General features: G+C 57.3%; 1 protein-coding gene across 50 annotated transcripts; it reads right to left on the bottom strand.

Moving 5' to 3' along the window:
• Positions 1 to 16: 16 nt before the first annotated feature.
• Positions 17 to 27,162, bottom strand: TBC1D24 (TBC1 domain family member 24). 50 transcript variants are annotated; one of them, XM_060406144.1, is made up of 13 exons: positions 27,086 to 27,162; positions 24,018 to 24,096; positions 14,214 to 14,269; positions 13,634 to 13,785; positions 10,440 to 10,552; positions 8,339 to 9,410; positions 7,770 to 7,787; positions 7,149 to 7,307; positions 5,946 to 6,009; positions 4,913 to 5,008; positions 4,451 to 4,673; positions 3,900 to 4,059; positions 1,715 to 3,294 (listed from the first exon to the last, which is right to left on the bottom strand). In XM_060406144.1, the coding sequence occupies exons 6-12, from the start codon at positions 9,301 to 9,303 to the stop codon at positions 3,905 to 3,907; spliced, it is 1,680 nt and encodes a 559-aa protein (XP_060262127.1). In that variant the 5' UTR covers positions 9,304 to 9,410; positions 10,440 to 10,552; positions 13,634 to 13,785; positions 14,214 to 14,269; positions 24,018 to 24,096; positions 27,086 to 27,162; the 3' UTR covers positions 1,715 to 3,294; positions 3,900 to 3,904. The 50 variants fall into 50 exon arrangements, with proteins under 50 accessions (XP_060262149.1, XP_060262152.1, XP_060262151.1 ...); XM_042240309.1 differs by lacking the exons at positions 13,634 to 13,785; positions 14,214 to 14,269 and adding exons at positions 21,241 to 21,504; positions 22,242 to 22,569 and having other exon boundaries at positions 27,090 to 27,162; XM_060406143.1 differs by having other exon boundaries at positions 27,090 to 27,162.
• Positions 27,163 to 27,906: the final 744 nt, after the last annotated feature.

Genomic DNA, 27,906 nt, shown 5'->3' with positions numbered 1-27,906 from the left:
TTACACGTGACAGAGATCCTTGCCATTCTTTTATTTTTTGGACGTGACACACAGCACATGGGATCCTAGCTCCCCAACCAGGGATTGAACCTGCGTCCACTGCATCGGAAGGGTGGAGTCTTAACCACCGGGCCACCAGGGAAGTCCCAGGATCCTTTCGATTCTTGTCCGAGAAGTTTGGGCCACGATTCCTGATGGGCATTCCTTATGTTTACAGAGCACATCCACATGCCAGGAGCCATGAACAAGACCTGTCAGGGGAGGCCTCGGCTGGCACCACCCAGGGCTGCAGAATATCTTCCTCAGCTGTGGAGAAACTTCTCCTTGTCCATCACAGTCACATCCAGCACCTCCTTCAGGAACTCCCAACCCTCTGAAATGTTCTCCTATCAAATACTTCACAGTGATGGTGATCACTGATCATTTGTTCTCGTTAACTTTATTTAGGACCCAAAACTAACACTGACCAAACATATCACTGAATCACTTGTTTTTACTTTTTCCAAAGTTAGATTTTTGCTTCACTGCCACATTCAATCACCACACATATTTTCACAAGGTCCTGGGAATTTTTTATTACATTCATTGAAATGCTCCAGATCATCAGTCCAGTAATCCATTTTTCAGCCAACAATCATGCTCCATGACAAGAGGGTCAAATTATTCACACAACTCTTTCTTCTTTTCCCTCTTTAGCTTGCAAACTTCTGACAAGACGTGTCCTTTGCCAGTCAAGGTGCTGCAGGGTGAAACACAACAGGGGAGGGCTGTGTGTCTGTGTGAAGATAGAAACAGAGATGGGGACAGCACGGCCTCGTCCCTGGACGAGATCGGGCCACAGGCTCCCCTGACCAGGGTTGTGTCTCATGGGGAGCCTGACGGAACGGCCAGTCTTGCGCTTCAGTGATCCAAGGTGGCAGCTTTTGTTAGCTGGTGTGTCCCTTGTCACCGTGTCTACTGACTCTGCTTCCTTGGCCCCGAGCACGGTGTGGACAAATTCCCTGTGGTAGGGTGAAACGAGTGGTCTGCACACGTGGGAGGCATTTCAGCGCCAGTCACCAGCCGCGTGACCTGGCATGGCTATAATGAAGAACATAAACTCCTTCTCCACAACAGGTCATTTTAAAAATGCACATGCTTTCCTTTTTGCCGAGCCTGACGACGTCGGTTGAGGCACTGCACGGCGTGCCCGGCACTCCTGCCTGACCCGGTGACTTCTCTGTGCAAAGAGGACATGGGGAGGATGGTTGAGATGCACCAGACGGCCTCATTATGGCAATGTGTTTCTAAGATCAGTGTTAGGCGGATTTGATGACATTTAGAATTTAATTAAAATGTGGGAAAATAAAGTTGTAAAGATTAGATCTGTTCCTGCAACAAAAATCACTACAGAAAAACAGGGAACCTGAATAGAGACTGCAGTTTAAGTTTCTAGTGAGTACTAATGTTCATTTCTTGGGTTTCATAAATGAGCTGGAAATGGGTGGGGGGGTTGGGGGTGGGAGCTCTATACCCTCCATGAAACTCCTAAATCTAAAATTATCTCAAAGCGACAAAAACTGAATCTCCTAAATATTAAGGTATGTAAGGAGATTATTATAAGGGCTCTGTGGCTTCAGGAAATTGATAAATTTGAAGACCTTGTGAAACCTTCAGAATCTTCTAAAACAAGTTGCCCTGAGAAACTAAAAAAAAAAGAACGTATGAAATTAGGAAAAATTGAATACTTATTTTAATTCAATAATTAAAATGGAAAAACTCATAAAATACAATGGACTTACTCTTGTAATATAAACTGTTTCAGGAAAACTGATTTTCTAAAGCCTTAAACGCATACAGTCTACTTTGATAATGAACTGCTTCAAACTATGTTCAATTTTTTTCTTAAAATACATTTTCAAATGTTTCTAGAAAAACAAATGTAATTCACTGTACTATTCCATAAACATTTGGCTAATTTTTAACAGAAAATGCTAATAATAATCAGGAAGAAATAACAGAGAATGTCACAAAATAAATTTTACTCTATTTGGGAAGACCGAATATCAGATAACAAGGACAGTAATCAGAATAAAAAAACTGAAGATAATAATCACACATACCTTTCAGTTTAGCAGAAAAGTTAGGGAGAAGATAGGAAAAGCAAAGAAAGCGAGTACCGTGCATGCACACACAGAGACCTCACGGCACAGAAATGGTGACTCATCAGCTGCCACTGCCGAGCTGGGTGGAGGGGGGCCCTGGGGCAGTCTCAGAGAATCCTGTGGAATTACTCAGCAGGAAAAGGACTCCACAACTCAGGAGGTTCACGGAGGGGCATGAAAGGGTGCTCAGGTGTGCCTTCAGCTGCTTCTGAAAGGCTGTGCTATGAAAAGGCCTTTGATGTTCCGTGACCAGAATGACAAGCAGGAGGCGAGCTGGGGCGGGGCAGGGCACCCAGGGTGGGGTGGGGCACCTGGGGAGGTCCCTCTGGTTGAAGAAACCAGACTCGGATCCCTGCAGTTCACACAGCTGTTTAATGAACACCGAAACACAGGTGAGGGCTGAGGGGGCTCGAGGAGGGGCATCGAGGGCTGCGGTGTCTGGGGAGGAAGATGACTCCCCTGAGCACCTCTCCCCTCTGCAGGCCTCTCAGCAGCCCTGCAGGACGGCAGCGCAGGGTAAACGGCCCCATTTTACAGTTGGGGAAACTGAGTTCCAGGCAGGTTCACCGGCCTGCCCAAAGCCACACAGGGTTCCTGGTGTGTCCTTCCATATTGCCGCGGCCATGCTCGGCAGAGATCTGAGGAGGTGGGCAGGGAGGATGCACGCCCAGCAAGATGAGCATGGGGGTGGGGGTGCATGGGGCACCGAGGGGGCAGGATCCCTGGCCCCAGCCCTGGAGTGTCCACGTCTCTCCTCCCTCTGGGTGGCTGGGCCCTCAGGACCAGCTGAGGAAGTCACGGGTAGAGGGCCACCCTGCAGGCCCAGGAGGCACTGTGAGACGGACGCACAGACAGTGCGTCAGGAAGGTCCATGTGGCAGGAGCTGGGAGGGCGGGTGGCACCAGGTGAGGGGAGGCGGGATAAGACACAGCGTGTGAGGGGTCGGTCGGGACCCCAGACCAGGTCACTGCCATCAAGTGGGGCCATGGCAGGGAGCTTGGGGAGCTGGAGAAGAGGAGGCTGCAGATGGCTCCATGGGTCCAGGGTTCTCCAGGCAGGGCCCAGAAATACTGTTGGCTGGTGTGGGGTCTGTCCCAGAGGGCCCTTCCAGGCGTAACTCTACCCTGAGGCCCAGCAGAGGCTTCAGGCTCTGCAGAAACACAAGGACACGCACCTGGGGAGGGGCCCAGAGCCCTGCATGCGGCTTGTCCTCCCTGGTCTCACCAGCAGTTCTGGTCCAAGGGGGGACCAGGGGAGGTGGGAACTGAGTCAGAAGCTCCAGGCAGACGCTCCCACCAGGAACAGTCCACAGGGCGCTTGCCCTCTCCAGGGACCCACAGCCCGGGGCCCCACCCATCGCAGGCCAGCAGGAGCTGCAGGGCCTCCTCGGGAGATGCCCAGAGGCACCAGCAGGGGGAGCCACGTGCCCACACTTGGGCAGGCTCCTTGGCCCCAGCACCCTCTCACCCTGGGGGACTGAGGCTCAGGGGCCAAGACCCCCGGCCTCCCGCACGGGATGCCTGCCTAGAGGCCGGCCAGGACCTGAGTCCAGGATGAAGGGGTAGCAAGTACGGCAGGTCCGGGAGGGCCAGCTGCAGCTGTGGCACCACTGCCTAGACCAGTACTGTGCCCAGCTGCACCCTGACGGTGCCCACATATGTGGGGGTCTTCACTCACCACCACCTCCGTGAGGAGGGGCCCAGCTACCACCACCCCCTGCCACCGGCAGCGGCAGCTCGGTCACTGTTGACTCACGCCTGTCACTGGATGTCAGGGTCCTGAAAGCCCCAGGCCTCCACAGCGGCAATAAGGAAGTTCTCAGAGCAGAGGGGCTGGTTGTTGAAAGTGTCGCAGTGGCCTGTGCGGCCCCGGTTCAGGTCCCCGTCAATGTACAGTGCCGGGCCGCCCCCTCCACCTGCGGGACACTCGGTCAGTGGCTGCCCTCTGTCGAGCGCTGCCCCAGGGGACCCTCCTCCTGCTCCCAAGCCTCTCCCTTTGGACCAGGCGAGTCTTGGGCTGGCCTTGTCCAGCCCTGCCAGAGGCCTCTGTAAGGCCACGGGGCTGCTCTCTACTCCAACCTGTCCCCCATCCCCAGCACACAGCCTCAGGTCCCCACGCTCCCCACATGCCTGCTCCACCCCCCACAATCTGCTGCTTTCTTCCTGCCACTGTGGGGGCTCTGTCTGTCCTTCAGGTGAGGCACCTACCACCTGGGGCAACCAGGACTGGCCCGGGGCTTCGGCACCTATGACCCTGTATCCTCCTCCCAGCTAAGTGACCGCGGACAGGCAGGAGCCGGTGCCCACCTATGATGAGGCAGTCGCTGCCCCCTGCCATGAACAGGGACTCCGTCTTGGAGGGCAGGTTGAAGTGCCGAGTAGCCAGGAACGGCGAGAGACGGTCAGCGGGCTCAGAGGACACAGAGTGGCTGGGGGAGGGTGGAACGGTGGCGGACTCCAGGGACGCGGGCTTGGTCAGCTCTGGGTGTTTGATGACCACCCACTCGTAGCGCTGGACCTCGGGCTGCAGCTGAGGACAAAGGCCGGTGTGAGGACTTGACTCACGGCACCCGCTCTCCCCCAGGGCTCATCGTCCGTGCCCAGCACGAGGACCCGAGCCGGGGCGGGAGCCGGCGCACACTGTGCCACAGAGGGCTGCCTGCTCTCGGAGCTCGCCTCTAAGGGTCACACCCAGCAGGTGACGGAAGGTGTGTCTGGAAGTAAGCAGGGTCACGTGAGGGGGTGACCTCCCGCAGGGGGCCCACTCACCCTAAACACGAAGCACTCTCCGGTCCCGAAGAAGCCCAGCTTGCCCCCAAACTTGTTTCTCTCACTCCAGTCTGTTGACAGGTAGGCGCCACACACCTGGGGAGGAAGGCCCAGGGGGAGGCTGCACCTGGCGCGCCCACGGGAGCCCCCCAGCGCTCAGGGCAGCTGAGAGCTGAGGCTCAGCCACAGCCCCACACCCTGACCACTGGAGGGCCAGGGCTGAATGGGGCACGGGAAGGTCAGAGTGTGTTAGGGGCGCCTGGCAGGGCTCAGGTATGGAGGCTGCCTTGCCCGCTGATGGCTCCTGGGATATTTCCATTTCCCACCTGGGCCCAGAAGCCTGGAGACAAGCCCGTGTCCACACTCTGACTATGGGCATCAGCCCCGGGAGGCCCCTCAGATGAAAGCTTCCAGGAGGCACCTGCTCAAGAAACACTTCCCAGGCCTCCTATCAGCCAGCAAAGTGCTTTATTTCACCATTAGAGTCACCCCTCCGAGTGGTGACGGAGGTGTCTGACACTCGGGCCACCTGCTGTCACAGACTCCCGGGCTCCTCCTGGGAGCCGGACGCAGGGTCTGAGGCTGAGGAGACAGTCCTGCAGGTGCAGCTGGGCGTCTGGGAGCCACCACCGCACGCAGACGCGCCAGGACGGAGGCGCTCACTTTTCTAGACACCCTTAGTATGTTCCAGACGACAGCCACTGCAGAGAACAAGGCTCTGAGAACTACCTGCTGGGGTGGAGGAGGGGAAGGCGCCGGCAGACTGCTGCAGGAGGGCGTGGGCCTTGCTCACCTGGCATTTCTGCAAAGCTCCTCTAGACTGCCGGGCCAGTCAGGCTGGGGGTCTGGACCCCCGGGGAAATAGGGAGGCCCTGGGAACTTGGGGGGTCATGTGAGGAGGCTAGATTTACCTCTCTGTAGAGGGCAAGCCCTGCTCTGTACCCCTAAGCCCAGGAAACCTGGGTGGGGGCTATGAGGGAACACCCACCCTCCCCAAAGTCCAGGGGCCAGGGTCACCCTGGCTGGTCCTTACCTCCTTCTGCGTAGTTTTGATCAGCAGGACAGTGGGCTCTCGTCCTTCGCACTGGAAGTAGAACCTGGGGGCAGAGAATCCCCTTGCCAGTCTGACAGCAGTGCCCGCCTCTGCCCCCCTCCCTGGCTGCCTCCCTCAAGCCGCTGCTGACCCTGGCTGCCCAGGGCGGACGGACCTGACACTTGCCCGTCCTCCTCTCCCAGGAACCAGGCACACGGCTTAGATGGCAACACCTAGGCTTGGGCGCTTCTGCCAACAGGGAGCCCCAGCCAGGAGGCCGCAGGCCAAGCGGTCAGAGCCCTGGACATTCTGCCCTGATATGCCCGGAGGAGAAGCGGCAGGGCAGACGGCCTCTAGCACATAGCCACCCGCCAAGTGCTTTGGGGAAGCCAGAACCAGAGGAACAGGTCTGTGCTCCGGGAAAGCTCAGAGCGTTCTCGGGCGCTGGCAGCACCAGGGAGCCAGGAGGAGGCCTGAGGCCACTGCTGTGCCGGCGCAAGTGTCCAGGGTTTGGCTAGCGTCCCTCTGTGGGCCTCCCACACCACAGAGGGGTTGCTAGCTATGCCAGAATGTGCAGGTGGCACTCTACGGTGCCCGTCATATGGGCTGGGCCCCTCTGTCTGCACTGCCCTTGACCCAAGGCAGAGCAAAAGTCAGAAGCCACCTGAGGCTCTCAGGGCCGCACCTGGCAGAGCACCCCAGAGAGACGGGGTGCCTCGGGAGAAGCCTGCCAGAATCCCCTGGACACTGGCCAGGGCCCAGCATAGCCCACAGGGCCAAGACGGACCTGGTATGGACTGGTGACACGGGGGCGGAAGAGCAGTCCCCAAGGCCGGCCGCCTCGAGCCGTCCTGACGTTCTGTAAGCTCGGGGCGGGGAGTCTGCTCCTGACCGCCACGCCTGAGTGAGGCCGTGGAGCCCTGCGTGTGCCACAGAGGCTCTAACCCTGACTGCTGCAACAGGGGTGGCCCTGGAGTGAGCGATGCTCAGAAAAGGAGCTCCCAAGTCTAGGCCCCAGGAAGAGGCAGGGCCTTGCCCAGGTGCCTGCGTCCGCAGGCCTGGGTCCAGCCCGACCGGGACCTTCAGGATGTGAGGGCAGGTTGAGGAGCTGGGCAACCCCACGCCTCCTGCTCCGCCTGGCCCTAGGAGTCCAGACCTCGGCAGCTAGAGGGGGCGGGCCCAGGCCCTCCTCCAGGGCGCTACCTGGCCAGGCTGTACCCATGCTGTAGCGAGGAGAAGAGCAGCAGGGGCTGGCAGAGGGCGAACCGCTCGGGGACCCAAGACCAGATGTCTCTCATCTCCTTCACACCGACGATCTCCGAGTGGAAGCTGTCCGCATGAACGGCCAGGTGCACGAACTGCCTGCGGGAGTGAGCAGAGGTCAGAGCAGAGCTGCAGCCCCAGCCCCGGCCATGCACCCCGACCCCTCCCGGGAGGGGAGAGCCTCTCATGGGAGCTCAGCCTGGAGGGAGCTTCTTACCTGTGGAGCCAGGTCAGAGCCTGGTCCTAGGGGCCCTCAGGAGGGCACGGGGTAGAACGGCCCTGGAGTCCTGCTCCCACCCTGCTACCGAGGGGAGAGCACCCAGCCTGGGGGCGGGAACGGAAGCCCCCTTTCTCTAAGAAACGGGGACAGAGAGAGTCAGCTCTGGCAAGACAATGCTTCCAGGCCAGCCAAGCACCGACAGCAGACAGACAGACAGACGGGCCTGAACATCAGCCAGGCTCTGGGGCAGCACTGCTGAAGCCAGCCCTGAGAGCCAGAGCAAGTAGCCGGGCCGGAAGACAGAGAGAAGCCAGGTGTGGAGACACAGTTTCCAGACCTACCTTTTAGAAAGTGAAACACTGAGAAACAGGAGGAAGCAACGGACACGGAGAAGAGGCAGAAAAATAAAACAGACAAGGAGACGTTAGTGGCAAGTACTAACACCCAGGACACGCCTGCCTTTGGCCCACAAGAAAGGTTTCCACACCTACAGCCAGGGCACAGCAGTGGCCACTGACATCTCAGGACACACGGGCCCTCCCCAGGCTGGCTTCCCAGGTGGCTGTGCTCGGGACAGGGGCCCACCAGCACGGGAGCCCAGAGCTGAGGGGCAGGCAGCAAGAGTGGCTCCAGAGTAACCCAGCGAGGCCAGCCTGGCTCCCTCCTGGGCCCACGGGCACCACCGTCAGCTCCAGCCTCCGTCTTGGCCACAGGCCCTGCACCCACAGCTGCCCTGGCCACCTGCAGCTGTGCCAGGCAGGCCCTGTCTCCTGGCCGCTGGTTTTCTGTATGCGCACGGAGGGCTTACTGGCCAGCCGGCCGGACGAGCTCAGGCCCCAAGCCCCCAGGGTGCTTCCTCACAGGCCCCACCCCATGTGGGCCCCAGAGGTGGCCCCAGTGGCCTGCCTACCTCTTCTGCTTGACGGTGATGCCCTTCTGCTTCAGAGCTTTTTCATTGGCCATTTGCAGGAGCTGAATCTCCTTCCGAGAGAAGAGGCGGATGGCAAACGCCTTCTCCAGCAGTTTCTCGGGAGATACAGTCTTGGCGATGTCCCTGACGAAGGCACGTATGTCCTGCTTCACGTTGTCCGACTCGAGCGGCTGCCCAGCCCTCACTTTGTGGAAGAACTTGAGGATGGCCAGTGCCACGCGGTACAGCACCTTGTAACCCTCCACCAGGAAGACGTCGAAGACACGGGCGAAGTAGCTGAGGGGCAGCTCCCCGAAGAGCCAGCGCTGCCAGTCCGCGTACACCTGCAGGACGTCCTCCGACACGGCCACCATTAGCTTGTGGGCCGCCTGGCAGTACTTGTTCACCAGGTCCCCAAACGTCATGCAGGAAGACTCGAAGGCTAGGAAGCTCTGGTCTACCAGCTTCCTGCTGGGGTCATTGCAGGCCAGGATGCGGCAGGCCTTCTCAAAACACTCGGCCTCATCGGCGCTGTAGTGCAACAGCAGGGCCACGACGGCCGGCAGCGCGGGGCAGAAGGACACGTCGGGGAACTGGTTGCTGATGCACAGCAGGATCTTGCGCACAGCACCCTCGCCCTTTGAGTTCAGGCAGTAGCTCGGCACCTGCGTGTTGTCCACAAACTCGGGCAGGGGCAGGCTGGTGCTGCTGTGCTTGCCCACGATCTTGCCGACGATGTCTCTGTACACGCTGGCATCAGGGGTGACTGTGCGGCAGGGGATGTCCCGGATCAGACGCTGGTACACCTGCCCCCGCAGGGCGTAGCTGCGGGCCCAGTAGCCCTGGCGTGCCAGCTGCTTCAGCTCCTGCAGCTCTGTGCAACTCAGCTCTTTGGGCCCCAGGTCTGGGATGGCTGAGTCCATCTTGTCTCTGTCCACAAAGCAGTTGTAGGCTGGGGGGTGCATCGTGCAGGGAGCGCCCAGGATCGGGGGGCAGGAGGGGTCAAAGGGCAGCTACATCCACCGGCACCCTCTCCGAGGCTTCTTGGCTAACCTCTCTGCCATCTCATGCCCTACAGGATTAAAAACCATGCATAATAACGCACGTGGCATGAAGGTTTACATTTTAAAAAAGAGTCTGTTTTAATCTTTCTACAAAGTTATCAGTAGGGCTTCCCTTTAAGATAAGTGGATATTCTTGAGAATTCACTATGAATTCTGGAGCATAACTTCTTTTCATAGGGCTTCTGCAGGTACTGGGAAAGGTCACACAGGCTCTAGGTCATGAGAAAAGGCTTTGAGAGGCTGACTCAGCTGTAAACACTTCTTTGCTCAGGGGTGGTGGCCCGCCTGGCCCTCACTCTTCCCTTTGCAGCCTGGGGGCCTCTGAAAGGAGCCGCTGGTCTGGAAGACCCCAGGAGGTCACCAGATGCTGCGTTCCAGCTCGCACAGGCTCACAGCCTCTGCCCAGCCGTGTGTCATGAGTAGGACACACACCTACTCTGCCCCACGGTCGCTGGCCTGGAACCTGGATACCGGCTCTTAACTTTCTAAAAATAGCAGCTAAGCTGCAGGCAGGCATTCCACAGAAGAGTCACTGGTGAGAAGACGACATGAGGGTGGAGAAATAAATGGAAGGTGTCACAGCTTCAGAATCAGAAATTTCTGGAACCAAATGAGCCGGAGGTATTAGGGGATTAGGTACCGTCTTTCCATTATGGGTGGGCTTCCCTGGTGGCTCAGAAGTTAAAGCATCTGCCTGTAATGCGGGAGACCTGGGTTCGATCCCTGGGTCGGGAAGATCCCCTGGAGAAGGAAATGGCAACCCACTCCAGTATTCTTGCCTGGAGAATCCCATGGACAGAGGAGCCTGGTGAGCTACAGTCCATGGGGTTGCAAAGAGTCGGACACGACTGAGCAACTTAGCTTTCTTCACTAGGGGCATCTATTGAGATTCCTGTAGACATTTTTTTAAAAAATGGGTAACAGGTGCTATTTGAAACTCCAGCTGCATGGGGACAGTGAGATGGAAGTCTACCGCTGTTTTTGCCAGAGGCAACTGTCCTCAGCACAGAAGTACTAACCGTGCACCTCAGACTAACCTTTCTGCCTGTGACAGCGCACTGTCTGGAGATCTCACAAAGGTTTGTTTGCCTCAGTGATCTTCGGTAAATGATCAGAGTATTCCTGTTTTGCTTGCATCAAGAACATTTATCTGAAAACAGAAAAAGCAAGCAACACTTTAAAAATACTGAGTGAAAAGAACTGTAAGGCAAAATCTACACGTCTTGAGAAAGTATCTTAACATGGTGGTTTTTAAAAAATTTTTTTATTGACGGATAATTGCTTTATAGAATTCTGTTGTTTTTTAATTGTTAAAATATACACGACAAACATTACCATTTTAACCGTTTGTGAATGTACAGTTCAGTGGCATTAAGAACATTCACAAGGCTGCACCACCATCAGCATCATCTCTGAACTTTTTCATCTTCCCAAATGGAAACTCTGCACCCATTAAACACCAACTCCCAATTCCCAGCCTCCAGCCCCTGGGAACCACCACTCTGCTTTCTATGAACTCGACCACTCTAGGCACCTAGTATTAGTGGAATCACACAATGTCTGTCCTTCAGTGTCTGGGTTATTTCACTGGTCATAATGTCCCCAAGGTTCGTCAGTGCTGACAGCATGGATGAGAATGCGAAAGTGAGCGTGTGAGTCACTCAGGCATGCCCAGCTCTGCAACCCCGTGGACTACAGCCCATGGAACTCTCCAGGCCAGAATACTGGAGTGGGTAGCCTTTCCCTTCTCCAGGGGATCTTCCTAATCCAGGGATCGAACCCAGGTCTCCCATGTTCCACGTGGATTCTTTACCAACTGGGCCACAAGAGAAGCCCAAGAATACTGGAGTGGGTAGCCTATCCTTCTCTAGCGGATCTTCCCAACCCAGCAATCAAACTGGGGTCTCCTGCATTGCAGGCAGATTCTGTACCAACTGAGCTATCAGGGAAGCCCATGTATGAGATATATTTTAAAACTTAAGACTATTATTTACAGCAGTTTTAGGTCCACAGCAAAACTGAGAGGATAGTACAGAGGTGTCACATGCTCTCTGTCCACGCAGGCACAGCCTCAATGTTATCAACCTTCCCCGCAGATGAGACATTTGCTACAACTGATGAGCTTAAACTGACACATCACCGCATCTATGAATTAGTGAGGATTCCTTCTTGGTGTCATACATTCTGAGTTTGGACACATGTAAAATGACATGTAACCTTACTACCGTATCATAAAAAGCCCCACCTGTTCATCTCTGCCCCCTGTAACATCAGAACTTCATTCCTCCTTATGGCTGATAGTACCCCACTGTACGCACAAAACACGCTTTGTCTATCTGTTGACGGACATCTGGGTTGTTCCTACCTTTCGGCTGTTGGGAGTAATGCTGCTGTGAACACAGCTGAGTGTCTGTCCAAGTCCCTGGATGTATGTCTTTACAGGGACTTTCCCACAGAAATGAGGTTTTGTTGACAACATCCATTTACCCCATCCCGTTGGAAGAGCCTTGCCTGCAGCGAGACCAGGGCCGCCAATGCTGGGTATTTCTTCCCCAGAAAAGAACCCCAAATGGCAGCTGGCCTGTCTGCTCTATCCTGGGAAGGACAGCAGTTAGGGGCCCCCGTTTCCCCAGGCTGCAAATTACCTATAGAGTCTCATCCTTCACTCTAGGCTCCGAGCACACTAACCGCTGGAGGGACCCCAGGCCTATCCCGTTTTCTTGAATAGAACCTGCTCCTTGTCAGGGCAATAAACATGTTTATAAACAGAACAAGAGCTGGGCAGGACAGTGCCAAATCGCACTCAGCTGGCCTAAGATTCAGGTTGAATATTAAACTGGAAACTCCAAAATCGGTTATTGCACCTTGCAAGTCCCTTCAGAAAGGGCCTTCAGGGAGAAGCAGACCAGGGTTTTGTGTTTTGTTTCCTTGTTGTTTTTGGCTGTGCCGCAAGGCCTGTTGGGTCTTAGTTCCCTACCAGGGAACAAACCGACACCCCCTGCAGTGGAAGCGCCTGAGCACTAACCGCTAGACCACCAGGAAAGCCCCCCAGAGTTTTATTTGTTGCAATAAGTGGCCGGGGGACTCCAAGGCAAAGACAGGAGCAGAAGAGCCCAGAGGAACTCTCTGGATCCCTGCAGGCCTCCTCCCACCCAAAAGCATGTGGTATTTCTGGAGAAGGGCAAACAAAGTTGTGCTGACCTCCTGAGGGGTCAGTGAAGCCAGGACCCAGGGCAGCTTTTTGTCTGGTTTGGTTTTTACATGAATGCATAATCAAAAAAACATCAACTAACACAAACTCACAGTGTACAAACACACACTCCTGCTTAAGCTACCCCTCAGCCCCACTGCCTCTCCTCCCTAAGGCCACCACCCTCACATGAGTTCATGAAGCTGCTTGTTCACAGCATACGCTGGCTGCAGGGAGGGGGAGCAGCCAGAAAACAGACATGGTCACCAGGCGGGACCCTCACCTGGGCCGAGGCTGCGGCCTCCCCAGCTGTCCCTCCCGCGACTTTGGCCATACCACCCACACCATCCACGCCGCCTGCCCCGCAAGGGACGCAGGCCTCACCTGCTCTCGCAGCGCCCAGAGCCCAACAGAGGGGCCCGGCCCAGGAAGGCAGCCGTGCTCCCACCCTCGCCTGGCGGGCGGGCGGGCATAGAGAAGGCTGGCTGGAGCTCCAGCAGGGAGCGAGCCAGTCTGAAGCCGCTGGGCTGGCCTCAGGAAAGCCGCACCTCCTCCCTGAACGCAGGTCTCTCTAAAACAGAGCCCACGAACACGAACACAAGCCCAGCTTGGGCCCTAAGCCCCACACAGCACCTGTGGGTCGAGTTCTCCGCCTGGCGCGCTGGCCGGGCGTGGGGACAGGTACAGCCCACTCTCTCCCTCTAGCCCTGCGGCAGCCTGGGGCAGGTGGCCACTCTTCCTGGCCAGCAGGGGCCCTGGAAAACCTTTCCCTTGGCCTCAGGAAGGTGAGGGAGGGAACGAATTCTAATCACAAACTGCACTCGCCCTGGGGCCACCCCACCCCCAGTCTCAAGTTCACGGCAGAGGGGCGGGGCAGGCCACTCGTGGTGCCTGTCCATCAGCCCGCAGGCAGAGCCGCCCAGGCCGCGGCTCCCCTCCCGCCCTTGGACCACAGGAAGGAAATTTCTACCCTGAGTTTGGGCCTAATCTGCAATTCTGGGCAAACAGGAAAAATTTCACTCCACTTCCTGTTGGACTCACGAGAACAGCTGACAGTGGTCCCTTCAGACGGTGGCGATGCCACAGTGCGCTCAGAGTGGTGGCCGCTTTAGGGGGAGTCATCAGGGAGTCTCCCCCATCTGAGCGGAAGTGCTGAGACAGAAGCTGACAGAGGCGCTGAGGAAAGGCCGCTCCTGAAGAGAAGAGCGAGGGCCCTGAGGCAGAAGGGACCAGGGTGCTGGAGGAGGGGAGGGCGTCTGGTAGGCTGGGCACAGCGAGACACTGGGGTGGGGGTGCGGAGGAGTCCCAGTTACCTGAGTGCAGGGGGCGGAGGGGGAGGACAGGGAAGGGTCATGCCCCAGCAGCCAGACTAACAGCTGACCGGCCGAGGGGATGAGCTGAGCCTGCTCCCTGAAAGCACTCTCCCGCCTGGCAGCGCTCCCCGCTCCCCGGCTCTGGCTCAGGGGCTCTGGGGGGCGGTCAGGAGGGCCAGTGTGGCGCAACCACAGAGGCTGAAGCCAGGACTCCCCCAGGGCCTGGGGAGGCACCTGCTCTCTTTGGGATGGTCCCTCTGAATGGCCCTGCCCGGCACCTCTCCCCACTGCTGTGGCCGTTTCCCTACCTGGAAGCCCCTCCAGTCACTGTCATGCCTTCCCTCACGAATAGAGTCCAGGCTTCCTAATGGAAAGCAAGTCTGTCTTAAAAAGGAAAAAATAAAGCATTCGATGGGACTCAGTGACCTCTGCTCAGGGGGTCAGGCCTCCCTCTGCAGCCCTCAGCTGGCGGCCCCACGGGCTCTGGGCCAGGCAGCTTTCCTGAGGAGGGGGTTCCGGGGACCACGCTCCAGCCTGGAGCAGCCACGGGAGCCTGGCTATGCCCTCCCTGGGGAGCCCCCGCTCCCCGAGTGTGCCCACAGGAGGAGGGAGACGGCAGTGGGTAGAAGGCACCCTGGGCCCCCTGCACCAGTGCCACCCTCCTGGCAGACCCCAGACTGGGAGTGGAGCAGGGGGGGAAAGTGGTCACGGGACGAAGGACAGAGATGCACAGGACCCCCTCCCGCCCCCTTCAAGGGCTGCTGGACACAGACTCCACAGCAGGCAATGTAACCTTATCCCTGTGAGGAAACGGATGCAGAGAGGACTCTGGGGGGCCCTGCACAGGCAGAGCCCAGCCAGCGAGCCCGCAGCGTGCTCCAGGCACCCCGCCCCACTCAGGAGCGCAGCTCACCCGGGGGCAGCCCCAGTGCCCCTGTCCTCAGGCCTGGCTCCACACGCCACGCAGCTCCAGCCGCGGTTGGACGAGTCATGAGACATGAGAAGTGGGGAATGTGATTCTCCCCAACAACTGGATTTGAAAAACAAAAAACTTGCTTTCAAGTGACAAACAGACCCCTATTTTAAGTCTGGGGAGATTCGAAACCACCGAACCACACTGGGCGCTCTGCCCCCTTGTACACCGCCGCTCCGGGAGCGCCCAGCACCCCTTCCGACCCCTTGACTCACACTTTTATTCGTTTCACAAACTTCCCTGTAGCTGCCTGTTCTGGGCAGGGCCCCGGGGACACAGCATAAGGGACAGCTCTCCAGGAGACCGGTAGCCACAGCGCCCGCAGTGAGACGAGAGGCCAGTAGAGCGCTGACCACCCAGCAGGGCACGGACTCCACGTGCGTGCCAGAGGGATAAGGACCCCAGGGTGTGTGACAGCGGGGACGGGGACAAATGCAAACGGGGGAGCTCCTGGGAGGTGGGGCAGGAGCTGTCATCCCCACACGAGGGAGCAGAGAGCCAAGGCAGAAGGTGACACATCAGATCAGCATTGCAGAGAAAACCCTGGTGGCCGAGGAAAGCGGGCAGAGTCCAGAAGCAGAGGCAGGATGAGCAGGGGTAGATTCCCCCAGACACGCTGACCTGGGGTGGGGGACAAAGGCCCCAGCAGGGAACAGAGAACGCTAGCCCAGGGCTGGGGCTCGGGTGGGGCGGAGGAAGTGCTCCCTGGGGGGCTGTGAAGGGCTCAGGCTGGAGAACAAGCTGGGCTGCTGTGCTGAGGCCCTGCCCAGACACCCAGCCGTCAGCCCTCACCCCCACACTGGCCCCTGGACTCCTGTCACCCCATGGGCTTTGCACACGGCCCCTCCACATACCCAGAGCCCACCGAGGAGCCGACTGCGGCCCAGCTGGCAGGAGACAGCCCTGCACAGAGGGAGCGGGGCTCAGACGCCGCCCAGTCCTGCTGACCCCTGCCCAGCCCGCCCGCCCAGGCCCAGCGCCCGTCCTTGCAGCAGAACAGCTCAGGTCTGAGCTCCCAGGGCTCAGCCTGGCCGGGCCTTAGTCACTGCGCCACAGGACAGCCCACGGCGAGGCTGTCTCAGTTGTTCCCTCCTCGCGGGATATTCCCCGCCTGTTTCCTGGAAGTGCAGTCAGGAAACAGAGAAGGAAGAGGAAGGAGGCTGGGTCCAGCCCTGCAGACTGCAGGCCAAGGACGGGGTGGCAGACGGGGAGGCGGGCAGGGAGTCCCACGCGACCAAGAGAGCAGCACCTCTCGGGCAGCGTCCCCAGCGAGGGCGGGCAGGGCGGCGGGTCCCTGACACCTGGTGGCCCTACTCCAGCCCTTAGGGCGTGTGGGGCGTGGGTGAGAAAGACACAGGGCCCATCACTGCCTGAAAAGAAGATGCGCAGGGGGCCCGGCAGGAATGTGGCGGCAGGACAGGGAAGGGCAGATGACCTGCGCTGGGGGTCGGGCGTGCGGCTCTGCTCTCAGGGTGCTTGGGTAGAGGGGCACGGCAGGGGGCACGGCCCAGGGCGTCTGGACCGGTGAGCAGGGAAGAGTGGGAGGCTCTCTGAGGCAGAGAAGCGGGGGACGGTGGGGGCATTATCCCGGGGCCTCCACTAGGACCCCGAGGTGGTGAAGGCGGCCTGGGTGCGGCAGGTCTGGAGCAGGATGCGGGCCAAGTCTGTCCAAGCCTGGCCTCCTCACGGCAGGCCCAGTGCGCCCAGCCACCCACGGCAGACACCAGGGAAACACTCAAGCCCACTCCCGAGCATCTGCTGGAGGCCTCAGCAACACAGCCTCAGGACTGTCAGGGCCGCGGCGGGAGGGCAGTCCCCTCCCGGCCCAAGGCCTCAACGGTCAGATGGTCCCCCACCCGGCGGCTGATGGGGAGTGACGGGGCCACCGACCGCAGCATTCGCCTCCCTCGCTGCCCTGTTTTTACCACCCTCACCCCCAGCTCCAGCTCTCTTCTTGCTCTGGAGCCTGTTTGTGGCAAACAGCCCCCTGCCCCACCCTCTGCCTTAATGCACCCTTCCTCCAGGCCAGAGAGCAGGGGCCCTGCCCCCCTCTCTCCAGGGTCTCCCCACCCACCACCCACTTCATTCCGGTTCCTGGGCCCCTTCTCTCAGCTGCCTCACTACAGGCCACCAAAGGTCAAGCAAGCTGGCCTGGCTCAAAGCTCCCCAACTTCAGCTGCTCTCTTTCTGAGCTGGCCCACGCTCTGTCTGTGGAGTATGTTTCTAAATAAACCCAGTTCTTGTCTCTCATTGAATTCTTTCTGCAATAAGACATCAAGAACCTGAGCTTCAGTAAGTCCTAAGACCAGGTGTGTGATCTCAAGCGCCATGATGGGACAGTGATAAGGTAAGAAAACGTTGAGTTAGGTCTTGGTCCGAGACAGGCTAGTGGGATGCCCGAGCCAGGTGTACCAAGGAGGACGCTCCAGCGATGTCTGCCCGCTTCTGTCAGGCCTGTCAACCCCAAATGCTTTGGGGCTCTGATCAGGAACCTCGCTCCGGACCAGAAGGGTAGCAGCTGTCGGCCTGGCCTGCTGTAGGAAGGTGGCGTGGAATGGCTATGCTCGGGCGCGTCCGACAGCAGGGCCAGGACAGGCCTGTTGAGGCAGGATTTGATCCTCCAGACTCTGTTCCTTGACTCTGACATTTGTCTCCTATGTTCTACGTTCACTCCTGTTTCATATCTTGTTTCTCTTAACCCCAGAAGACCTGTCTGACTGCCAAGACAGACTTCTTATTGACAAGTCCTGACCCTTTACTTTCAACTGAGCAACTCCTGCTCATTGTCAATGCCGCTGGGGACAACTTCTGTGCCGTCCCTTTGCAACAACTTTTCAGGTGCTGGTGCCTGGTTGGAAGACTGCTTTGGGAGGGATAGCATCTAAGATCTAAGTGCAAATCTTGATCAGACTGAGCAGCTAGACACATCACCTCGGGCTTGGGTCTAGAATGGGTCGGGTTGCGTTAATCTGGCTAATATCCCTCTGGGCCATAAACTCCAGGGTTGGGAAAGATTCAGACAACAGGAATTTTAAAAAGTACCCTATATTCAAATTTTCATGACTCCGTATCTAGGCAGTGGAACCCAAAAGGAATTTAAGGCATGTCTAGCTCGGAGGGATGACTCTAGGAAAAACACAGAGGACATTTTACTGACTCCCACGATGGGACCATGCAGTGCACCGAGCGGGGTACGAGGCCATCTCTGAGGCAAACCTACAACGGAATTACCTTGTGAATGCTACTGACAGAGACAAACGGCCATGTGACTGACCGCAGCATATCAGGCACGCTAAAGAACACGCCCACAGGCACTGAGATTTCCAAGGGTGACCCAAAGGCCAAAAAGTGGGTGCTGGCCCAACTCCTGGAGATCCCCACCCTTTCCCCAAATTGCTAAAAGAATCCTCCCACTCATTAGCCTATGAAATTACCCAGTCCATAAAAGCTAACCAAACCATATTCCGAGGCCTCTCTCACCTTCTGAGACAGCCCACACTCTGTGATGAGTGTTTTTCTCTAAATGAATCCACTTCTTACCTGTCACTCTGTCTCTCACTGAATTCTTTATGTGCTGCTGCTGCTGCTGCTAAGTCACTTCAGTCGTGTCCGACTCTGTGCGACCCCATAGGCGGCAGCCCACCAGGCTCCCCCGTCCCTGGGATTCTCCAGGCAAGAACACTGGAGTGGGTTGCCATTTCCTTCTCCAATGCATGAAAGTGAAAAGGGAAAGTGAAGTCGTCAGTCATGCCCACTTCTTAGCAACCCCATGGACCGCAGCCTACCAGGCTCCTCCGCCCATGGAATTTTCCAGGCAAGAGTACTGGAGTGGGCTGCCATTGCCTTCTCTATGTGATGAGACACCAAATGAGCTTCACTAAGCTCTGAAAGCAGGTGTGTGATCTCGGCTGGAAAACCGTCGATTTTGACTGGGTTCCAGTCCCAGTACGTGGATTCAAGTCCCAATCTGAGTTACATAATTTCAGTTGGAAGAAACTTAGAGTAAAATCTGTTGATTATAAAAATGTTAAAAAACTTCAACAGGGACAGGATGAAAAGCCTTCCAAGGGAGACTAGTGGAGGCTTTCAGGAAACACTCCTCCCTGGAGGGACACGCCCTTTTGACTAAGCACTTCATAGCCCAGTCTGCCCTAGACATCAGTCACAAAATTCAGAAAGCATCTGCTGGTCGTCAGCCTCCAACGAATGATGTGTTTCAATTGGCTTACTCAGTTTTCAATACCAGGAAGTTATCTGCGAAGGCTGAACACACCAGAGAAATAAGCAAAAGGCCCAAATGATGGTATCGATTTTGTCCACTCAGAGACTACCAAAGGTGAAACAGTTTTTCTGGTGGGCCACTAGGCCCAGGGGCACCCAGACAAGACCAGGGTCCCCTCTGTAGACAAAAGGGGCACTAAGGGAGGATTGCAATTTATGTGTCCTTTGCAAAGAGCCAGGGCATTGGAAGAGGGAATACCCCAGATGCCAGAGAGTGACGTGGGCCTCCTGGCCGTTGATGGTTTTACAGTCAGAAGACTGAAGGAGAGGACATTCCTGGTGGTCCAGTGGCTAAAACTCCATCTCCCAATGCAGGGGCCCTGAGTTTGATCCCTGGTCAGGGAACTAGATTCCACACACCACAGCTGAGAGTTCTTACAGTTTCATCAAGGTGGTTCACAGAAAGGCTATGGAAGCAGTTATAACAATTTCACATCAAGATGATGGCTATGTGAGCATTCCAGTCCACACTGACTTAAAACAAGGAGCTGTCCTGCCCCTGAGGCCCCAAGATCAGGCATCCACAGATTTTTACACCTTCAAAGGCAGAGTCAATGCCTCTCATCAACCCTGAAGCAGTTACACAAGGCAGATCATTGCCCTTCTGTTTCTTGTGAGAATATGGGAGTAAAATCTCTAAGAGGGTAGAGAGACAGGAGGGAAGGGGGCAGGGCACAACCTCAAACCCCCACACCAACACTCCTCCTCTCACCAGCCCATGGAAGTACCCACCCCTCTGAAAACCCACAGCCCCGTATCCCGGTGCTATTCTCGCCTTCTGAGTTGGCCCACACGGTCTGTGGAGTGTTTCTCTCTAAATAAACCCACCTCTTACCTATTTAAAAAAAGAAAAAAAAACATTCCCAGCTTTAGAAGCCTTTACATCTCTGGTGCTTCGTCTACAGCCTTGCGGGCCCCAGGGGCTCTTCATCCTGGGCACACACCACAAACACCCTGACTGCCTCGGAGCGCATTGCTTCCCCACTCCCACTTGCCACAAGTCCATCTGCCCTCCCCACGAGCCCTTTGGGGTTTACTCCCTTGTCTGCTCGGCCTGACCCGACCCTCCAAACCTCCGCCCCACCACTCACGGGCTCCTGTCTCAGCCATTTGGCAGAATTCCCATGAAAAGCCAGACTGAAGGCTCGCTTCTCTACACCCACACACCAACCACGGAGGCGAAGTCACACCACCCCACTTGAGATCCCCGGAGCCGCCTGGGGGCCCTACACTTGCCTCGAGGCATCTCTCCTAGCCCCACAACAGCTGACAGCTTCACACCTCCCACTCTCCTCAAGAACTGGGTGTCAGGCCGGAGCACCCGCTCCTGTCTGACCCTGGCCCTTGATCTGCAACCCCCACCCTTGGTTCTGGATCTCAACTCTTAGGACTCCGACTCTCCTGCATCTCTAATGCTCCCTCTCTGGTTAGCCAGGCCCTCAACCCCAACCACAGCATCCGAAACTCCCCTTGAGCTAAGCCTGTCCTCTTTCTTTTCTCCCCAGTCAAGCCCTCAAAGCCTTTACTGCCTGGCCGCCCGACCTCACAGACACCTCTGAGCTCTTATCTCTCTGACGCACACAGCTGACCCCACTGCGCTCAGCTCTCCTCCCCCCAGGCCTCCTGAAACGGCTCCCTCTCATCCGTCTCCTCCTCTCTCTGGTGGCCACTGCTCCTGTCCCTCAAATGTTCTTTTTGCAGAAGTCCATCCTCTTCCCAGCTTCCCTGAGGGCCAGTGGTAAAGAATCCACTTGCAATGCAGGAGACTCAGGTTTGATCCCTGGGTCAGGAAGACCGCCTCGAGGAGGAAATGGCAACCCACTCCAGTCTTCTTGCCTGGAAAACCCCATGGACAGAGGAGCCTGGTGACCTACAGTCCCTGGGGTCGCAAAGAGTCAGATATGACTGAGCAGGCACACCTATCCTCTTCTGAGCCTAGATTTCTCAGGTCCCATTCCTCCAAGTGTTTTGCTGGAACCTCCTAGCCTTCACACACTCCCCGTAAAAGGCAGCTAGCTCTGACTCCCAAACAGCTCTGGCCTGCTCTCCCCTTGAAACCCTCTCCCGTCCACTGGCCCTACCTGCCCTCCAATGGTGGCTTCAGGAGTCTTGACAACAGGAAGGGGGAAAGGTGGGACATGCTGGTTCTTCCTTCTCTCAGGCGATTCTGCTTCAAATACTCCCTCCTTCACTGGCCCTTCCAGACTCCTGACCCTGCAGGCAGGGCTGACCTCCCCACCTCCTTCTCCGAACCTGTTTGAACTTGGCACGCCTCTGATGACCTGCTTATGAGTGCAGCTCTTCTACCCTACTGCGACTTGGAGCCAGGCGTCTCACATCACACACTCGGTGCACCCGAGGAGGAGGAAACAGAGAAGGAAACAGACGGAGACTCAGGAAAATCCCAGACCACTTGGGCCCGAGAAGGAAATTTAACTCTAAACCACAGGGGCAATTCAGCAATTTGTCCGTTCTAGGTATGTGTGCTTCCCAGCAGGCACCCTCATGTGATGAGGTGGCAGGCTGGGTTCTGCCTCAGCCCTGAAGCAGCACAGGGCATTTTTCAAATACTAGTGGCAACTGGCATTCCACAGTGCCAGTTACCAGGAAACTGATAGGGGGCCCTTGGCTGATGGCACACAATGGATGGCACGTGCCAGGCATAAAGGGGTGTAACCATTGAGGAGGTATTAGTCACAGCACTGCAGGCCAGCTGGCTGGCCCATCTGCTAGTACTGGTCGCAAGTTCAAATGCAGGTCTCAGCGGCGGCACCTGAGCCTATGGATGGGACCTGAGTGGGGTAAAGTCCTAACGGTATTAGCCACTCAAAAAGGTTCCCTGCAGGGAATTCCCTAGCGGTCCACTGATTGAGACTCGGTGCTTTCACTGGCCTGACCCAGGTGTGATCCCTCGTTGAGGAACTAATTTCCTTCAAGCAAGCCGCTGGTTTGGTCTACCCACAGAAGGAGACTGGGACTGCAATGGGGCTCCGCTAATTCTGTTTATCTTCTAAGTTTAAAAGGTCCTCCCAGCAGTAGGTCTGGGAAAACACCCCCCAAGGGCAAAGGAGAAATCAACTACCTGCACAGAATGAGAAGCAGGAGGAGGAAGCCCAGCTGTCAGAAGCTAGAATCCTGACTGGTCTGAATTCCAAGCAAGGTGCCGGTGACAGGCGTGCCTCCGAAGGCTGGGCACACAGCAGGCTCTCGGCAAGTATCTTCAGGTGTGACTGCAGAGTGGGCTGGGAGGGAATCTTGCAGGCTGAATCATTTCAACAGGCATTCGAGATGCTTTCTGAATGCCACTGTGCTGAGTGCTGGAACAGGAGGATGCAAGGCCACCCCATCGCTGAGCGAGCTTCAGGATGCGGGGACATGGTGTACTGACCCTACCAACTCAGATGCGGATGCTGTGAGGGAGAAGCACAGGGTGTCTGGGCCCCCAGCCCATGAGGAAAGAGGGGCCTGGAAGCCTTGCCCTGCCAGCACCTGCCTGGCCTAGATCCTGAAGGCTGAGGCGGCCTGCACCCAGGAAGCAGCAGAAGCAGCCCTGGAGAGCACAGCTGCTTGGGGCCAGTGAGTGCTCATATTCAAAGACACTTCAACAGTCCAGCTTCATTGGCTCCAAGAAGCCACAGGGCCTGGGTTCACCAGGCTACTGAGAAAGGAGCGAGCGCCTGTGTGCTGGGAGGTGGGGGAGGATGACCCGGGGAGGCAGGGAAAGAAAGCAGAGGCAGGCGGAGTGAACACACACCTATGGCTCCCTCTAAGGCCCACAAGTTTAGGAAGACAGGAAGGCGGAAGCATGCCCGCCAAGAAAGGAATTACAGAGGGTAATCAGGGAATGCGGACAAGCGGATTCAAGGGAAGGCGGAAGGGGCAGAAGCCAGGAGAGCTTGGTGGGACTCAGGTAACTGAGCTTCATTTAGAATGCTATGGCAAGAGGGCTTTTATTGGTAACAGAATCACCCATCAGCAAACAATTGGTATCCAATTAAAATTGTGTAACAATTAGGTGGACACACAGTTTTAGGTTATGTGAAACAGGCCAAGCCATGTGTAGTGGCTTCTCAATGGCCTGTAAGAGGAGAGCGCAGCCTGGGCGAGCTGGAGGAAGAAAGCATGACTGCTCACACGTGACCCCTGCCAGCAGCTCCGTGGGCAATATCCAGGGGAGATGGCTAAGGTCCAAGAGCCAGGCAGGGGACCGGGACTGCACAGGACAGAAGGAGAGCTTATCTCCTGTGCCCCTCTGTGAGCAGGCTCCGTAAGAGGCGAAGGTCACTGCTAACAGCACTCGTCGAGAGACCAGACAGCCTTGCGGGGCCCTGTGCCTCCTGTGGGCAAAGAGGAACTCCTTGTGCAACGCCAGCCTTTCCTTATCCTCTCCTGGCGGCCCCTCGGCGTGGGGACAAGCCTGGGAGGAAGCACTACACACTTGGCCTCTGTATCCTCAACAGTCCTTCCGAAGTCCCGTCGACTCTAACGCTGAGGCACTACACAGAAACGGGTCCTGGGAGGAGAGCGAGAGGACCCACAGAGTTCTTGGATCTCTCTCTGGATCTGAGAAGGTCTCTTTCCAGAGATCTAGTGGTGAGAACTCGCTGAGAGGACCAACCCTCAGGCTGGAGGAGAATGAGGGCCTTTGAAATGAATGACAATCCGGAATTTTCTCAAAACGCAAACACATACATTTGACAGGAAGGGCCTGGGAATCAATTATGTGATTTTGCACCTTTGGTATCTTGCATTTTGCTGTTTAACCAACAACCTGAGGCTCTGTGACAGATATCAGAAGCCCACCATCCTGCCCCCATCCCCTCAAAAGGCAGGAGGTAATCAATCAGATTTTTGTTACCTTATCAACTCTGTCCTATGGATGTGAAGCATCAGGCCTCTTCAGGGTCAGTCTTCTCTCTCTCACTCCACACACACTCCTGGGAAGGCACACCCTGGCTTCAGTGCCCACACAGGAAGGAGCTCTCACGGCTCCAGAGCAGTCTCTATCGAGAGGCTGTTAACGACTCTCAGCTCAGCCTCTCCACAGCACCCGTCGCCACCCACTCCAGGCCTGTCCCTTCCAGCACACAGTGCAGCCCGGCCCTGCCAAGTCACCCAGCCTCGGAGTGTTCCCGAAGTCCTCCTCCATCCCTGGCCCTTCCCGTCCCCACAGACACCTGTCTTGTGGTCTTGCTCTTTTGTTCCCACCGCCCTTCCTCGGTGCTGGGCCTTCTGGTGTTCTGTTAACCATTCCGACCCAACCCAAGTCACCCATGAGGACACAATCTGAGCAGTCACTCACAAACCCAAGATCCCTGAGTGGCTCCCCACCGCTTTCAGGGCAAAATGGAAACTGGGGACTGGTATTCATGGCTCTCCTGACAGCCACCAGCCTAGCTCCCTAACTCCCTCTCCTCACCCCAAACACCAATGCTACCCAGTGCCCTTCTTCCAACAGCTGAGAGACTTCCGTGGTACTTCACACACTGTCCCTTAGCCAAGAAGTCTCTCCCTCACGTGGCTGTTCTTAAAAAAAAAAAGTTGTTTTTTTTTTGGACACACTACATGACTTGTGGGATCTTAGTTCCCTGACCAGGGACTGAACCTGTCCCCTTGGCAGTGAGAGCACAGAGTTATAACCACTGGACAGCCAGGAAATTCCCTGATGTTCAAAATTTAAGTGCTTCTCAGGAGCCACCACCAAAGGCCAGCTGGACTGCACCCTCTGTGCCCACAGCAAGCTCAGCCCACCCAGCGGGGGTGCCGCCCGCTGTGCCGCAGCTCGCTGGCCTGCCTCCTCACTGCACCCGCACCTCCTCCAGGGCACAGGCTCACTCAGCTCTGTAGCTGCAGAGCACGGGGCACATATTTCCTCACGTGAAGTATGACTTGGGTAAATTTGTGTTTAAAGAACAACGAAAATCATCAAATAATGAATTTAAGTTGGTCTTTAGTGAAAAGCCCAAGGTACTGCTTCTTCGATTTTATCTCCATTTGGAAAGGGACACTTGAAACAGCCACTGAAACTGCTGCTTCGAGGTGAAAAGGCTCTCTTTCTTCCCTGTACAGAGTTGTCATAACAGAGAAGGTATGCTCAAACAGGTAAAACATTGAACAGGGCCAATGTTAAGTGCTTTTTTATAGCCTGCTTATTGTCCTTATATACTTCAAACCAGAAACCATCTAAAAGCAAACACTTAATTATGTCTTCTGAGATCGGCACAGACTGCAATGAGACTTGGGAGCAACATGGTGTGCCCAAGGTCACCTGGCTGGCTGGACAGTCCTGGCAGGTGTGGTCAGTGACAGCTGGCACAGCTCACCTGCAGGTGAACTTGCAAATCCAGGAGGAGAATCCTGTTGTCACTATGAAAAGCCCGCCTAGATAACTAGATTACTCCCACGTGCCCTGAAGGTCGCCGTTCACCACAGGAAAACGACTGCACTCGTTTGAGCACCTAGTTCATGTCAGCATTCTCTGCGAGGCAATGGGGGAGCAGAGACAACTGTGACTCGGTCCAGCTCTGCTCACAGGGAGAGACTGGTTTCTAAACAAACCGCTGGCTCCTGAATAAGCCCTGCTCCTACAGGCTTTACCTAAGGGCTGAGAAGATTAAATGATGAACAACCTTCAGGATAGAGAAAGCACAAGTTGGGGGTTATAGCACTGTTTAGAAATGGTAACTGTAATACCTTTGCAACAGTTCTTGATCTTACCTTAGTTTGTTTCTCCCAGCCTGGATCCCTTAAAAAGAAAAGAACCAGCACACCTGTCTTCAAGACAAGTAAATATTTAGAGGTGGCTACTATGTGCTGGGGCAATAAGATGGAGGGGAGCCCCCACGTTTAAGTAGGGTAAACCAGTATTCCTGCCAATAATGGAATTTTTTTTCCCCTCCTGTAATTGTCTACACGTTCCTGCTGACGTCAGAGCAAACATACAAAGAAATAAGAAAAATCACTTGCAAGTGCTTCTACTGGTCCTGGAAAGGCAGACAGACTCCTCACTAGGAATAAGCAGCTGGCCAAAGATCTTAAGATCAGCATCACAGCAACAGCCACGTGAGGTGGGGACTGTGCCTCCCCAGCACACCGCTATCCTAACGGTCAACCCACGCCTCCACCTAGCGCAGTGGGTGCTCACACTGCCTCTGGCCTTTAGTGTCAGCCCAGCAGGTGGTGATCCAGGAGGCCCAGTGCTCCCTACCGAGTAAGTGTCCCCTACCGAGTAAGGCCATCAGGGCATCAACACCCTTCCTAGGAGAGGACCTTGACCTGCCCAGGCTCATCCCCGACCTCCAGCTGTGCTTTCTCAAGGCTGAGTACAGTGCTCAGGGGCCCTGTGGAAACGCTTCTGTCCCCGGCACAGCCCAGCGGCCACGCGAGGGTACAAGTCACCCCAGACCCACCGAGCAGGGCTCAGAGACTGCGTAGATACCTAGGCGGCAGGCGGGCGGGGTGCCAACCTGGAGCAAGCGGAGGGTCGGGACGGGAGCAGTTTGCAGGTCTTCCAAGACAGAGCGTTATCACAGAATCTGTTGCAGTTTCGAATCCAGAAGAGGACTTCCCACCCCGCAGAGCCCGAAAGCGCCCGAGGAAGGAGTACCCCAGAGCCAGCTCATTCCCACCGCCGCCTTGCCGGAGCCGCCAGCCGGACGGACAGCGCCTGACGAGGGTCGCCCGCGCGACCCCCGGGATGGGGGTCCCGCGTAGGGCCCAGGCCCGCTCCGGCCCCACGTCGCGCCCCTCCGGGCGCTCGGGCCGCGGCGCAGCGCTGGCAGTGGGCAGCGCCGGCCGCGGGCCCCGGACCCCCGACCCGCGCCGCGGCCGGCCCCCGCGTTCCTCGGTCAGCACGCCCGCGCCGCGGTGACAGCCGGCCCCCCGCCCCCACGGCCCCCGCGCCCGCCGGCCCCGCCGCGCATCTACCTACCCTCCTGCGGCGCCGGCCCCGAGCCCACCTCCGCCCGCCGCCGCTTTCTCCTCAGCGCGCCGCGCGCCCCGGCGCCGGCGCGTCTGCGCACGCGCGCACGCGGCCCCGCCCCCGCCGAGCCTCGGCGCCGGCTGCCCACCCGCGGCGCCCGCGGGGCTCCGAGGACTCGGCTCCGGGCATGCGCGCTGACGCCCCGCGGCCGGGCGGCCGGAGCATGCGCCGGCTCCGCGCCCGGCCCGGCACGAGGCAAGGGGTTGCGCGCGCGGCGGTGGCTGTCCGCCGTGCCCAGGCGCCGGCAAGGCAGGGGGCAACGGGAGTCCGGGGCGGCGGTGATGCCCGCCGGGGTAGCGGTCGCGCCGGGCCGGCCTGGGAACGCGCGCCCGTTTGTGGGCACGACGTCCGGGCTGCCGGGGTGGGGGGAGCTTCCGTGCGAGCCCTGAGGGGAGGAGCCCGGAGACCCGGGTCGAGAGAGACAGCCTGACGGAGACAAGAGACACGGACACAACGGGCCAGACAAGAGGCCGAACACAGTCACCGCGGACAGGGACGCGGACGCCCCGCCGGCAGGCGTGACGGGAGCCCGAGGCCGCCGCCGCCGCCGCCGCCGCCGCCGGGGGAGGAGACATGGCGCCCCCCGCCGGTCCTGACGAGGACAGGCAGCCCGCGTCGCCCAGCGCGTCTCTGGCGGCCGCACCGCCTCTCGGGGCGTCGGGGCGCTCTCCCGGAAATCAAAGTCCGAGGAGGTGGCGTCTCGGCGGTCCTTGGAGTGCTCTCAGAGCTCTATGGGTCCTGGCATCAGAAGGGGGTTCATAACTTT

Source organism: Ovis aries, chromosome 24 (genome assembly GCF_016772045.2).
Source record: "Ovis aries strain OAR_USU_Benz2616 breed Rambouillet chromosome 24, ARS-UI_Ramb_v3.0, whole genome shotgun sequence".
Lineage (NCBI taxonomy): Eukaryota > Metazoa > Chordata > Mammalia > Artiodactyla > Bovidae > Ovis > Ovis aries.
Note: the sequence above shows the minus strand (reverse complement) of the source record. Positions and strands in the feature narration are given on the sequence as shown.